Here is a 13453-nt window from a genome sequence, read left to right on the forward strand (position 1 = left end):
CTGCGAGAACTGCGAGAACTTTTTAATTTCATAGTTTTTATGCATTTAAATGCAACAAATTACATGCAAATGTTAATTAATGCTCATATCACTAACAAACATATGTTCATTACCACTAATTACATGTTAAATTGTTAATTATATGAAGTGTTCATATGTTACACAAACAAATATGCACTTGTGAACGGGAAACTATATATTTAATTATATTGTAAAACATAAGTTTTTTTCCAAACTATTTGATGTTCATTCTTACTCTCCATCAACATTTATGGGTGATCGAATCTACTCGCATGTTAAAATGTTCGTAAATTATAAGTTCTCGCAGTTCTTGCCCCTTTTTTGTGGTTCTCGTTTGAACTTTTGACTATATATATATATATATATATATATATATATATATATATATATGGGTTAAAAAAAGAAAAAAAAAAAGCAAACGATCAAAATTCAAAATTCGAACTGAGGCCCACTAATCGTCCGTTACAATCGTTGCAGCCCCACTGGCGGAGTGGGTGACGGTTTGCTGACAGTGGGGTGAGCTGGCGGCGGTTAAGGGAGGCCATTAACGGATCATTGCATCCGGCCTCATAACATTATTTTTGTGGGGCATAATAAATTTGGAAAATATCTCCAAAAAAAATTTCGAATATTTTATTTTTATGAAAAAATTATCAAGTAACGGAAAGAACAAGGCAAGAATTGAAAGTTCAGATTATTCACCGCTCTTTCAATTTCTCTCTCCAAAATTCATCACACATTCTGCAACTCCAACTTTAACTAATCTCGACCCGACCCAACCAAACCGGGTCCCATTACCACAATTATACTCACAACGAAGCTGATTACGACTTCTACAGAGAGAAATCAAAACACACACACACACACACACTCAATATATCATAATCATAATATTGTATTTGTATTGTATATAATAACTATACACTAATTACAGCAACTTGTTTTGATCTACTTTAGTAACAAGCGGTGGTAATAACTCATCTTTATCTGTTCTTCTGATTATTATCAATTTTGCTTTTTGTTTTAATTAAGTTGAATTGAAGTTGAAATTGATTTTGTTGTTGTATATTAGTGATTGAAATTTGCAAAAATGGGGTTAATATCTGGACTTATGATGGGGATTATGTTTGGGATTGGAATCATGGCTGGATGGCGTCAGATGATGAGGTATCGAAGCACTAAACGAATCGCTAAGGTAATTTATTAGTATTTTGATCAATTTTTTGTTACAGTATTAATTTAATTTCAACTAATGATGTTATTGATAGGGTTTGATATATTGTGCTTGAAGTATATAATTAGGATTAGATTAGATGTGTTTGATATCATAATCTGTGAGCATTGTAAACATTATTTTAGGCTGCTAACATAATTCGAGTATTCGTTAAGATTATTATCTTGTAAAGTTATTGAATGAAATAATGTTGAGTTTAAGTTGATGTTTCACCACAAAAGTCAAACTGTAATTGTTGTTTGGGAGTGGAGGGGGGTGTTTGGATTTGCGTTTTGGAAATTGATTATGCGTTTTGTAACAAAACGTGTTATAAGTCAATAATTATTGGATTTGATTATGCTACGTATTTGATAACGTAATAATCTTTAGGTGTTTGGTAAATAAGATTATATGATGAATTAGCAAGTAAATAGGGAGAAAAATAGAACGAAAGAGAAAAATTGATTATCACGTTTTGCTGCACTAAGGGGTGACATTCTTTTTCATTTTCACGTTTTGAGCCTCCCGAATCAATAATTGATTTTGAAGTTTAACTTACCAAACACTGTTTATTAAGTTATTTACGATTTCGAAACGTAATAATCAAATAATCCTATTCAAAATGCAAAGCTGACAACTGGTACCGGAGTTTTGTTTCTCTTGATTTATATATCGTTTTTAGTTTGTGAAATCGGTATACTTGTTAAGCTTACTAGAAGTGGTGTTTCATATATGACTCTGTTTATAGAATGATTTGTGGTGTTTATTGAGGTACTATGTTTTTTTTTTCCTCAGGCAGTTGATATAAAACTTCTTGGATGTCTCAGTCGAGATGATCTAAAGAAAATATGCGGTGACAATTTTCCTGAATGGATATCTTTCCCTGTGTATGAGCAGGTTAGCAATTTAGGTCGACACGTAATTTTCTTAGAGTATTTTTTTTATCATGTGTGGCACACGCATAAGCTTGCGTGTAATTCTTGATGTATTTTTATTTGTCACGTCATCGTTTAAGTCTACCGTGTTCAATGTGTCTCATCTTCGTATCTTTATATCGCAGGTGAAATGGCTTAATAAACAATTAAGCAAACTCTGGCCATATGTTGCAGAGGTAAGTTCTTTACCCCGAGTATATATTCAAGAAATATCAATTGTAGCTCTCTTGAGTCTTTGATCGTCATCTTTCTTATTTGTCATCTTTCAAAATCCGTGCTATAACAAATTTCTTACCTTTAATAACATTTTAAAGTTGTGTTTTATTAATCTATATTGAGCCTCTCCCACTTATAGTATCAATGTTTATATTTATATTTATAGTATTTGTGTGCTACTTGACGATTCAAAAATGTAATTAGTTTAACCACCACATATTTCCTGTTTAGAATAAGGCAAACTTGTTCTCTGACGAATCAAGAGTTCAGTTTGTTTTTAGAGTTGAAGATTTTCTTTGTGATACGAGGGGCAGATGATATATGTAAAAAATGTTAAGCTTGAACCTGCCTGATCAGAATAATCACAAGCACACAATAATAGTAGCTGAGATAATAAAACAGAAAAATAAAGACACGAGAACACGAGAATTATAGTGGTTCGGGTTCTAGGTGAAACCTACATCCACTTTGGAACTAGAGAGTATTATTATTAATTTGGAGGTGATACATTACAAGTACATATGAGGGAGTATTTATAGATAAGGATTAAGCATAACCCTAATCTATGTAAACCCTAAACCGGCCCATTTAAATTAGGGTTGGCCAAACCCTAACTTAACCACCAAGTAACTGCCGTTTTTAAGAAGCCTACATCTTTAACAATCTCCCACTTGGAGGCTTCGAATACCATCGATCTGCACTCTTGTACTTCTGCAATGCAAGACCTAGCTCGTCTCTTCTCTCTCTAGTTCCTGCCTTCTCTTCAATGTTCCTGAAGGCCAGTTGAAGCTATGCACAGCTTCAACTTATTCAGCGTTACTGGTTTGGTGAACATATCTGCTGGATTCTTTGAACCTGGAATGCTCTCCAGATTAAATGTTCCATTGCTTATCCGTTCTCTGATAAAGTGATACTTCATGCCAATGTGCTTCGTCTTAGCATGATAGACTGGATTCTTTGCTAACTTAATTGCGCTCTCATTATCACAATATAAGACAAATTCTGTCTATTTGCTGCCCAGTTCTTTCATGAATGTCTTCAACCACACTAGTTCTTTACTGGCTTCAGTCAAGGCCATGTATTCTGCTTCAGTAGTAGATAGAGCCACGCTCTTTTGAAGCCTAGACATCCAACTCACTGCTGTTCCTCCTATAGTGAATACATACCCGGTGGTGCTCTTGAAGGTATTATTGCATCTACCCAGATATGCATCAGAATAACCCCTGAGAGTAGTATCTCTACCCTTGAAACATAACCCAACTTTGGGAGTACCCTTTAAATACCGCAGTATCCACTTCACTGCTTCCCAATGTTCTTTCCCCGGACTTGACATAAAGCGACTAACCATCCCAACTGCATGTGCTATATCAGGTCTTGTACACACCATAGCGTACATTAGACTACCCACTGCGGATGCATAAGGAACCTTAGCCATTTCTGCTTTTTCTACTTCAGTTTTAGGAGACTGATGTTTAGAAAGCTTTAGATGACTTCCCAACGGTGTGTTTCTTGGCTTTGTAGACTCACCATTCATTCTGAACTTTTCAAGAACCTTGCGAATATACTTTTCTTGAGATAAAGAAACTGACCCATCTTTATTCCTGCATATACTCATACCGAGAATCTGCTTAGCTGGCCCGAGATCCTTCATTTCAAATTCTCTAGATAATTGCTTCTTCAAATTGCGTATTTCAACCATATCAGAACCTGCAATTAACATATCATCGACATAAAGAAGCAATATAATATAGGAGCTCTTGAACTTCTTCAAATAACAGCAATGATCTGTAGAACTTCTCACGAATCCTGTCTTCTCCATGAAATTATCAAATTTCAAGTACCACTGTCTGGGAGCTTGTTTCAAACCATACAAGCTTCTCTTTAGATTACACACAAGACTCTCCTTTCCTTTGACACGAAACCCCTCTGGTTGAGACATGTAAATGTCTTCTTCAATGTCGCCATGCAGGAAGGCTGTTTTAACATCCAACTGTTCTAAGTGTAACTTCTCGGTTGCAACCATGCTTAGAACCAATCTGATAGTCGTCATCTTCACTACTGGAGAAAAGATTTTAGCATAGTCGACTCCTTTCTTTTGTTGAAATCCTTTGACAACTAATCTTGCTTTGTATCGTTTAGAACCATCCCCTTCATCTTTGACTCTGAAAACCCATTTATTCTGTAAGACCCTTTTTCCTGGTGGTAACTTGGTCAACTTCCAAGTTTGATTTTTCAATAAAGATTCCATCTCGCTTTTCATAGCCTGCTCCCACTGGAACGAATCTTTCACCTTCATTGCCTCAGAATAACTTTCTGGTTCCCCATTTTCTGTCAAAAGAAGATAGTTAACTGTTGGACTAAACCTAACTGGCTGTCTTGTGACTCGTGTAGATCTCCTGACCCAATTGGACTGGTCAGATTGTGGTGGGGACTGTGGGGTCTGCTCATCATCAGACTCTGAGCTCCCACTATCTGAAGTCTGCTCGTGATCAGACTCCGAGCTTTCACTGTTAGGAACTCCCACTGGAACTTCAGTTTCATCATCTGGAGTTTCCCTTTCATCTTCTCTAGTTGTCTCTGTGTCAACCTCAAATTCAACTGATTCTTTTTCTTTTGTTCTTGAGTTGAAATCCTTGTACAATTCTGCTTCATTGAAGGTGGCATGTTTACTTCTGATAACATGTTTTCCCTTGTTATCCCATAACCTGTAACCCATGTCGTCTCCCCCATAACCAATGAACACGTACTTCTTTGCTTTTGCATCAAGTTTGTCACCATCTTTATTAATATCATATGCACTGCACCCAAAGATTTTTAGATGCTCATAACTGATTGCTTTACCTCTCCATTCTTCTTCGGGTATTTTGAAATCAAGCGGAGTTGATGGAGAACGGTTGATCAAATAAGCGGCAGTGCTTACTGCATCAGCCCATAGAGTCTTTGGTAGCCCACAATTAAGTCTCATGCTACGTGCTCTCTCATTTAAAGTGCGATTCATTCTTTCTGCAACTCCGTTTTGCTGTGGAGTACCTGGAACCGTCTTGATCATCCGAATATCATGATCAGCACAATAGTTAACGAATTCGGTGCTGATGTATTCTCCTCCATTATCCGACTTCAAGCATTTTACCTTCAAATCACAAGATAATTCAACAGCAGATTTCCATTTCTTAAAAGCTTCAAATACATCAGATTTATTTTTAAGAAAGTAAACCCATACCTTGCGTGTTGAATCGTCAATGAAAGTAACATAATAGCGTGCTCCTCCCAATGAAGAAACAGGAGTAGGCCCGAACACATCCGTGTGTACTAGCTCCAACTTCTGAGCCTTTAAAGTTCTGCCTGCTTTTGCAAAGGTGACCTTCTTCTTTCCTAGAACACATGACTCGCAAAAGTCCGATTCAACTCTCTTTAGACCGAGAATTTTACCATTAGACACTAGCATTTTCATTCCTTTGTCACTCATGTGACCTAAACGTTGGTGCCACTGACTGGTTAAGCTTCGATCATTGGAAACTGTATTTACTTCATTAGCTGGAACTTCTGCCATATAAAGAGTGCCTCTCTTCTTACCCTTGGCTATTACTAAGTTCCCCTTTATTACTTTCCACTGACCTTCACCAAATAGCACACTATATCCTTGATCATCAAGCTGTCCAACAGAGATTAGTTTTTTCTTTAGGCCAGGAATAACTCGGACATTTTCCAAGGTCCAATTAGTGCCCAAAGAGGTCTTCGGCTCTAAGTCTCCAATCCCTGTAATGTCAAGACAATGATCATTAGCCAAACGAACTTTACCAAGGTTACCTGTTCGTAGATTCTTCATCAAATGTGGACTTGGGGTAGCATGAAACGATGCTCCTGAATCCATAACCCATGCATCAATTGTATTCTCAATGCAGCAAACAAGGACGTTATCATAATCATCTGTTGCAACTGCAACATTAACTTCCTTTGGCTTTGATGATGTTACTGGCTGATGACGTAGGGTTTAGCCCAATTAGTGTCTACACAATTAACTTGGGCCCCAAGTCAATTAACCCTAATTCCCATCTATAAATATGGGGCAAAACCTACATCAAGTTCACAATCTCCCAATTGCATACATCTCATACGGTCATTCGATCACACCGCAACTCCTCCACCACCGCAAGTCCGCAACGCATACGGCAGTTCTCGCCGGATCTTCTCCACGATCGTCTTCACGATCGCAACACTAGGGTTTTTACCTACGGGTCTTGTAGGGTTTTTTCTCCCTTTGCCGTCGATAGGGTCCGACTATCGACCGGCGGGCAATTCGTTGGCCACCCTCCCGAGATCATCATCTCGGGTATGGGATATTCACGGTAACCGGACCGGAGATCAACGACGTTGACGCCTAAAAAAACCCTTTCGCATTGCTGTTCGTGTGTAGGTTTTCCCTTGGAAAAAATATGCATGAAGTGCACTGGTTTCGGAAGTGTCCAGTCTCCTGACAATTCCAACATTTAATATCATTCCTCGTTCTCGACACACTCCTCCTTCTTGACTTTGACCTGCCCCTGGTGGTGTTACTTCTGCCTTTTCTCCTACCCCTCTCTTCTGTGCTCAGCAAGTTTCCTGATGGTTCTCCTGAACTCTTTCTTCTTATATCTTCTCCAAGAATAAAATCACGAATGCTCTCAAACTTTAGCTTTGAGGACTCTGTGGATCCACTGATAGCTGTGACTGAACCTGACCAGCTTTCAGGTAATGAAGATAATAACAAAAGAGCTTTAACTTCGTCATCAAACTTGATATCAACAGACAATAATCGAGAGATAATATTGTTGAAGTTATTGATATGGTTTGTTACCGAAGCACCTTCTTTCAACCTGGTGTTTACCAACTGTCTGATCAAAAACACCTTGTTTGAAGCAGACGGCTTCTCATACATATTCGATAAGGTCTTCATCAAACCATGTGTAGTAGTTTCATTCACAATATTAAAGGCAACACTTTTTGTCAGTGGCAACAGCTAGGGCTTTCCTGTCAAGCGTCTTCCATTCATCGTCTTTAAATTTTTCTGGTTTATTCTCACTCAAAGCATCAATCAAATCCTTCTGACATAACAAGTCTTCAACCTGCATCTTCCACCACCCAAAATCTTGCCCATCAAACTTATCGATTTTAATCCTTCCTTCTTCTACCATTGTAAAGGCTTTCTGATCTTAATTTTAAGAGCAGCAGGAGTTAGTGACGGCTAGGGTTTGACCTGATCTGGATCAAAACAGCAGTAGCAGATGTTTGGTGGCGGCTAGGGTTGATCCTGTAATCTGGATCGTAACAATAGCAGTTGCAGACTTGCAATCTGCTTAATCGAATCAGCAGCAACAGCAGACCTTCGATTAAGGCTATGAAAACAGCAGCAGCTGTTAGAATCTGCCCTTAATCGTGATAGCAGCTGTTAGAAAAAAAAATAGCAGCAGATCTGTAGGTTTGAACCTTTGACGGCTAGGATTTAGAACCTGCAATCTCCAGTAGACCTAGGTGACGGCTGCACCTTATTCGAAACAGCAACAGGCCTGCAATCAGCTGCAAAAAAAAAAAATGGCAGCTGTACCTTAAATGCAACAGCAGCAGCAGGTGTTAGAACCTGTGATTGACGGCTAGGGTTTAGAACCTAAGCTCTAGATACCAGTTGTTATGGCTTAATCTGCCTAATCAGAGTAGAAACCCTAATAATCACAAAACACAATTGCCGAATAATAGTAGCTGAGATAATAAAACACAGAAAAATAAAGACATGAGAACACGAGAATTATAGTGGTTCGGTTTCTAGGTGAAACCTACATCCACTTTGGAACTAGAGAGTATTATTATTAATTTGGAGGTGATACATTACAAGTACATATGAGGGAGTATTTATAGACAAGGATTAAGCATAACCCTAATCTATGTAAACCCTAAATCGGCCCATTTAAATTAGGGTTGGCCAAACCCTAACTTAACCACCAAGTAACTGCCGTTTTTAAGAAGCCTACATCTTTAACAAAAAAAAAAAAAAAAAAAAAAAAAAAAAACTCACCTTTAACCAACTGCAAGTGCTGTAGAGGTATTTGAGAGGGCATTACATTTTCGGCAAAATTTCCCACCAATTCATCGATAGAAAAGAATACGATAACAACTTTTTCATTTACAATGATATCACCTTATCTTGATGCTTCTCAAAAGTATTCATAATGTGTGCTTGGTCATGCATTTATATTTTTATATATATGTATTGGGTCTTTTGGTTTGTTGCATTCCCAGTCAAATCTGATTATTATTCAATGATGATACATTAGGCAGCTAGTATTATAATAAAGGAATCTGTTGAGCCGCTTTTGGAAGAGTATCGTCCTCCAGGAATTACAGCATTGAAGTTCAATAAACTTACTCTTGGAACTGTAGCTCCAAAGATTGAAGGTATAGTAGTTGCCTATGCTTTCCTTTATGCTATATTTAACATGTCATTATAATATAATATAAATATATAAATATAATTATAATTATAAATAATAATTAGAATTAGAATTAGAAGTATTACTATAAGAGCATACGGTGTCGAGGGTCAGTTTCAACTTCGGTGGTGAACGACGGTCGGCCGACACGCGTCGGCGTTCACTGTTTTGGTCGTTGAAGTCGAGCAAGAAACGTTGCTTGGGGTGTTGAAAGTGGGCCCAAAATTCAAATATGTATCCGTTACAAGCTTACTTACCCTATTACTTGGATTATTTAATACTCCGTGCATTTAGGTTTTCTACAATATTCGAAGGTTAGAGAAGAGGGAAGATCACACCTGTGATTTAAAGGGTGAAGAATATGGATCAAGTAAAGTTGGATCTTAAAAGTGTTAAAAATGACACCTGCTATTTTTAATTAGGCCCATATTGGTTTTATGATTTTTTAATATTAAATTAAATAATAAGTAAAGAAGTATTAAAAATAAGTTAAATTATAATTAAAATGTAATGTTATTTTTATTATTGAAAGTATTTTTATAAATGTAAAGTTTATTTTATAGAAATAGAAATTATTTAATTAATTTAAAAAGAATTATTAATAATATTTCTCTCTCGAAGACACTAACTGACACTTAACGACGACCCTACTTTCTCAGCAATGCCACTTTTTCAGTGTCAGTCCAGTGAGCGCCTAGTAATCAGGAAGACACTGAAACGACAGTACGACACCCATTGTTATTTTTTTAAGTGTGTAGGTAGAGTGGTGAATGTAGCTTAATGGGTGTGGGGTCAAAGGACCCCACTAATTTGTTTATTTTTTTTACAAAGTACCACAAAAATTGTATAGGACACCACTAAAATTAAAGATAGGACCGCATATATTTTTAATATATTAGTGATTTTATGCAAGTAAACAGCCATTCTTTGGGAAAAAAATTTCACAAAGGACCACTTAAATTGTATGGGACCCTTTTGAGTTTTGATTCTAAAAACCACTAGCTGTAGCGTTAATGATTCAAAAGATGAAAAAAAAAAAAAAATGCAAGGTTCTCTCTTTTTTGGAATATCACTTCATCTGCATTTCAATAACTTGCAACCAAAATAGTTAGACAGAAAAAAAAGTGTAATATATGTAATAGAAGTCACAACATACCAGTAATCACAAACTATGTCAGCTCTCTAATACATGCAGTGTTGTAAATCTCCCGAGATCTCGTTTTTAGAAGGCAACCGAGACGAGATGTTCATCTCCCGAGATTTCTCGGTCAACGGGGTCAAACTTAGTCAAAGCCACGATTTCTCGGATTTTCTTGCTAATTTGTAAGATTTTCTTGTAAAATTCATAATATTTAAGATTTTCTCGCTCATTTCTCTGATATTTTTGTATAATCTCGTAAAAACATATATAAATATACATTTTATGTTTTTATGTATATTTTTATTAAAAAAAACTATAAAGTCAATGTAAGTCAACGTCCGAGATCTCCCCGAGATTATTCCGAGATGCTGAGATCTCCCTAAAAAAGTCCAAACGAGATCTCCCCGAGATCCGAATTCTCCAACCTTGAATACATGTAATAGAAGTCACAACATACCAGTTTATCACAAACTATGTCAGCTCTCTAAAATTCATAAGTGAAACACATTACAAAATTAAATTGGTTGTTTGTCATTCAGATAAACAAACATCATACATGACACTTAATTATAGTTTTGAAGCTCATTTATTCACATAAAATATGCAGGCATCCGTGTTCAGAGCCTAAAGAAAGGTCAAATAACAATGGACATAGATCTGCGTTGGGGTGGTGATCCGAATATCGTTTTAGGAGTTGAAGCTGCACTTGTTGCTAATTTACCTATTCAGGTGTGTATCCTTATGATTCAGTTAATCACCTTCTTTTAATCTTTGTGCTAATAGAACATCGTGTCTGTTCTTGTACTGCTTACAGCTGAAAGATCTACAAGTTTTTACAGTTATTCGTGTTATTTTCCAACTCACTGATGAAATTCCTTGCATCTCTGCTGTTGTTGTTGCTTTACTTTCTGAGGTACAATGTATAAGCAGATATCTTTTTTATTTTATATTTTTTTTGTGTTCTTGTTGTAATAACATCTTTTATCTATCAGCCAAAACCAAGAATTGATTATACATTGAAGGCTGTTGGTGGAAGTTTAACAGCCATTCCTGGGCTTTCTGATATGATTGACGTAAGTTTGTTTATGACATGATTAATTAATTAATGTTGGTGAATAACTAATTTTGTTAGGAATCATCATCATGCATGCTAACCTACTTGTTGATTTTTGTAGGATACTGTAAATACGATAGTTACGGATATGCTTCAATGGCCCCACAGGATTGTTGTTCCCATTGGTGGTGTAGGTGTGGATACAAGGTAATAATGCTTCTTTTTTCACATAAATAAATAAATAAATAGTATGTATGCAAATTGTGATATACCGTTTGTATATTACGCAGTGACTTGGAACTTAAGCCACAAGGACAGGTGACATTAACAATTGTGAAGGCAAATGATTTGAAAAATATGGAAATGATTGGAAAATCTGATCCTTATGTGACTGCATATATTCGGCCACTTGAAAAGTTTAAAACAAAGGTTGTTAATAACAACCTTAATCCAGTTTGGAATCATGTCATTTCGTTAATTGCAGAAGACAAGGAGACACAGTATGTTGTACTCGAGGTTAGGCTTCTATTTTGTCTACTTTTTGATATTGCCTGGTTCAAAATCTATAGGATTATCTACTATTTAGTATAATATTGATAATGTGCGGGGGTGTAATGTAACAAACAGGTTTTGGATCAAGATATTGGGCAAGACAAGCGATTGGGCATAGTAAAGTTACCTCTGATTGACCTTGAGCCAGAAACTGAAAAAGAGTGTGAATTAAGACTGCAACCTTCACTTGATATGCTCAAGATTAAAGATAAGAAGGATCGAGGAACTCTTACGATCAAGGTATGTACTTAGTAGCTTTTTTTTATAATATTATGAATATGATTTTGTGTTGTCTATTTTAGGTTGCAAGTTATGTTTACTGTCGCATAAAGTACATGCCACATCTAATTTAACCAACTGTCTAACTCTATATATAAAAAGAAAGTGGTAATTAGGTAAGCGTATTCAATTACAACCGTTAGATGATTAGTTTATATCATAATCTCACCATTAATTTGGGTGATGATGTCATGTTTGTTTCTCTCCTATTTTTAAACCATGGATTTGAATTTCAACCATTGATTAGAATTCCAACCAAAATATTATTTGTCTCCTAATCCTAATTAGGGAGACATCGCTCCTAATTAGTTTGTTCTCTTCTTCAAATTAGTTATATGTCTGCCTCCTTATTTTAATTCTTTATTATTAGTTATAACAAATATTAGTTACTTATTAATTATTAATTAATTTAATTTATAAATTATTAGTTATTAGTATAAATCCACGATGTTGCGGGTTATAAACTACTGGTTTTGTCTTTACAAGATGTCTAAAAACATTTCCTTTAGGACCCATAGTTTAGAGAAAATGTCAATGTCAATTGATACGTACTCAAAATAACTTGGGAACATTGTTTACCGTCGCACAAAGGGTTGATAACCTAAATTTGTAAAATTGATATGAATTTTATTGAATGTGTAGATAATGTATCATCATTTTACTAAAGAAGAGCAAGATGCTGCTATCGAACAAGAGAAGAAGATACTAGAGGAGAAAAAGAGACTTAAAGCAGAAGGTCTTATCGGAAGCACCATGGATGCCCTTGATGGTGCAGCCGGGTTAGTAGGGTCAGGTGTCGGGTTTGTGGGCACTGGTATCGGCACAGGAGTTGGGCTTGTGGGAACAGGAGTTGGTGCTGGTGCTGGGCTTGTTGGAAGTGGGTTTGGAGCCGTTGGTAGTGGTTTAAGCAAGGCTGGAAAGTTCATGGGTCGGACCATTACTGGCGGTGGTTCTAAACGGAGCGGTGCATCAACTCCAGTGAACACTGTTGAAGAAAATGGCGGCGCAAAACCACGCTAACCACTGTTTGCTATATCTGTTCATTATGTGAATTATTTCTTCTGTGAGCCAAATCATCTTGTTATTCTTGTTTTATTTGTTTAGAATTCATATTTCAAAACTAGATCGACTGTAAATCGTAGATGCTTCAGTATATTATTTCGATAAATGTTGATATTGATATTGAGATTGTGATTTCAAATTTGTTAATGTGGATATTGAGATTCTGCCTTCCCATTTAGACTATTGAGATGTGCATTTCATTCGAATTAAATGAAAAGCAACATATGCAGATAATATTTTATGAAAGGTGTAAAAACAAGAATTTGCATGCCTCTAATTTCCCTTAGCTTCAGGTAAATATTAGAATGAAAAACAAGATAGCATAGTTGTTTGGGTCATTATATTTCCACACGAGGTTTTAAGTTCAATATCTTGAGTTAGTCAGAAAAAAGTTGAAAATGATTATCAAATACTATATTTAAACCATACACATTTAAAAAATGATCATCCAATAATCTAGTTAGACCGTATAGGTTCGGAGAACGTCAGTAAAGGTTTCCTTCACAACGAGACTCATTC

General features: G+C 36.1%; 1 protein-coding gene across 1 annotated transcript; it reads left to right on the forward strand.

Annotated features, from left to right (window-relative positions):
* Window positions 1-940: 940 nt before the first annotated feature.
* LOC139861691 (calcium-dependent lipid-binding protein-like) lies at window positions 941-13100 on the forward strand. Its single transcript, XM_071850167.1, has 12 exons — window positions 941-990; window positions 1094-1216; window positions 2030-2131; window positions 2295-2345; window positions 8691-8811; window positions 10595-10716; window positions 10802-10900; window positions 10980-11060; window positions 11163-11248; window positions 11332-11557; window positions 11669-11833; window positions 12515-13100. The coding sequence occupies exons 2-12, from the start codon at window positions 1112-1114 to the stop codon at window positions 12890-12892; spliced, it is 1536 nt and encodes a 511-aa protein (XP_071706268.1). The 5' UTR covers window positions 941-990; window positions 1094-1111; the 3' UTR covers window positions 12893-13100.
* Window positions 13101-13453: the final 353 nt, after the last annotated feature.

The sequence above is a fragment of the Rutidosis leptorrhynchoides genome, chromosome 8 (assembly GCF_046630445.1).
Source record: "Rutidosis leptorrhynchoides isolate AG116_Rl617_1_P2 chromosome 8, CSIRO_AGI_Rlap_v1, whole genome shotgun sequence".
Classification (NCBI taxonomy): domain Eukaryota; kingdom Viridiplantae; phylum Streptophyta; class Magnoliopsida; order Asterales; family Asteraceae; genus Rutidosis; species Rutidosis leptorrhynchoides.

Bases quoted from the DNA above. Each gene is read 5' to 3' on its own strand.
- LOC139861691 (XM_071850167.1), top strand. From the start codon at position 1,112: ATGGGGTTAATATCTGGACTTATGATGGGGATTATGTTTGGGATTGGA. The intron at 2,346-8,690 runs GTAAGTTCTTTA...ATGATACATTAG, and splicing joins TCTGGCCATATGTTGCAGAG to GCAGCTAGTATTATAATAAA. The intron at 10,901-10,979 runs GTACAATGTATA...TTTATCTATCAG, and splicing joins TTGTTGCTTTACTTTCTGAG to CCAAAACCAAGAATTGATTA.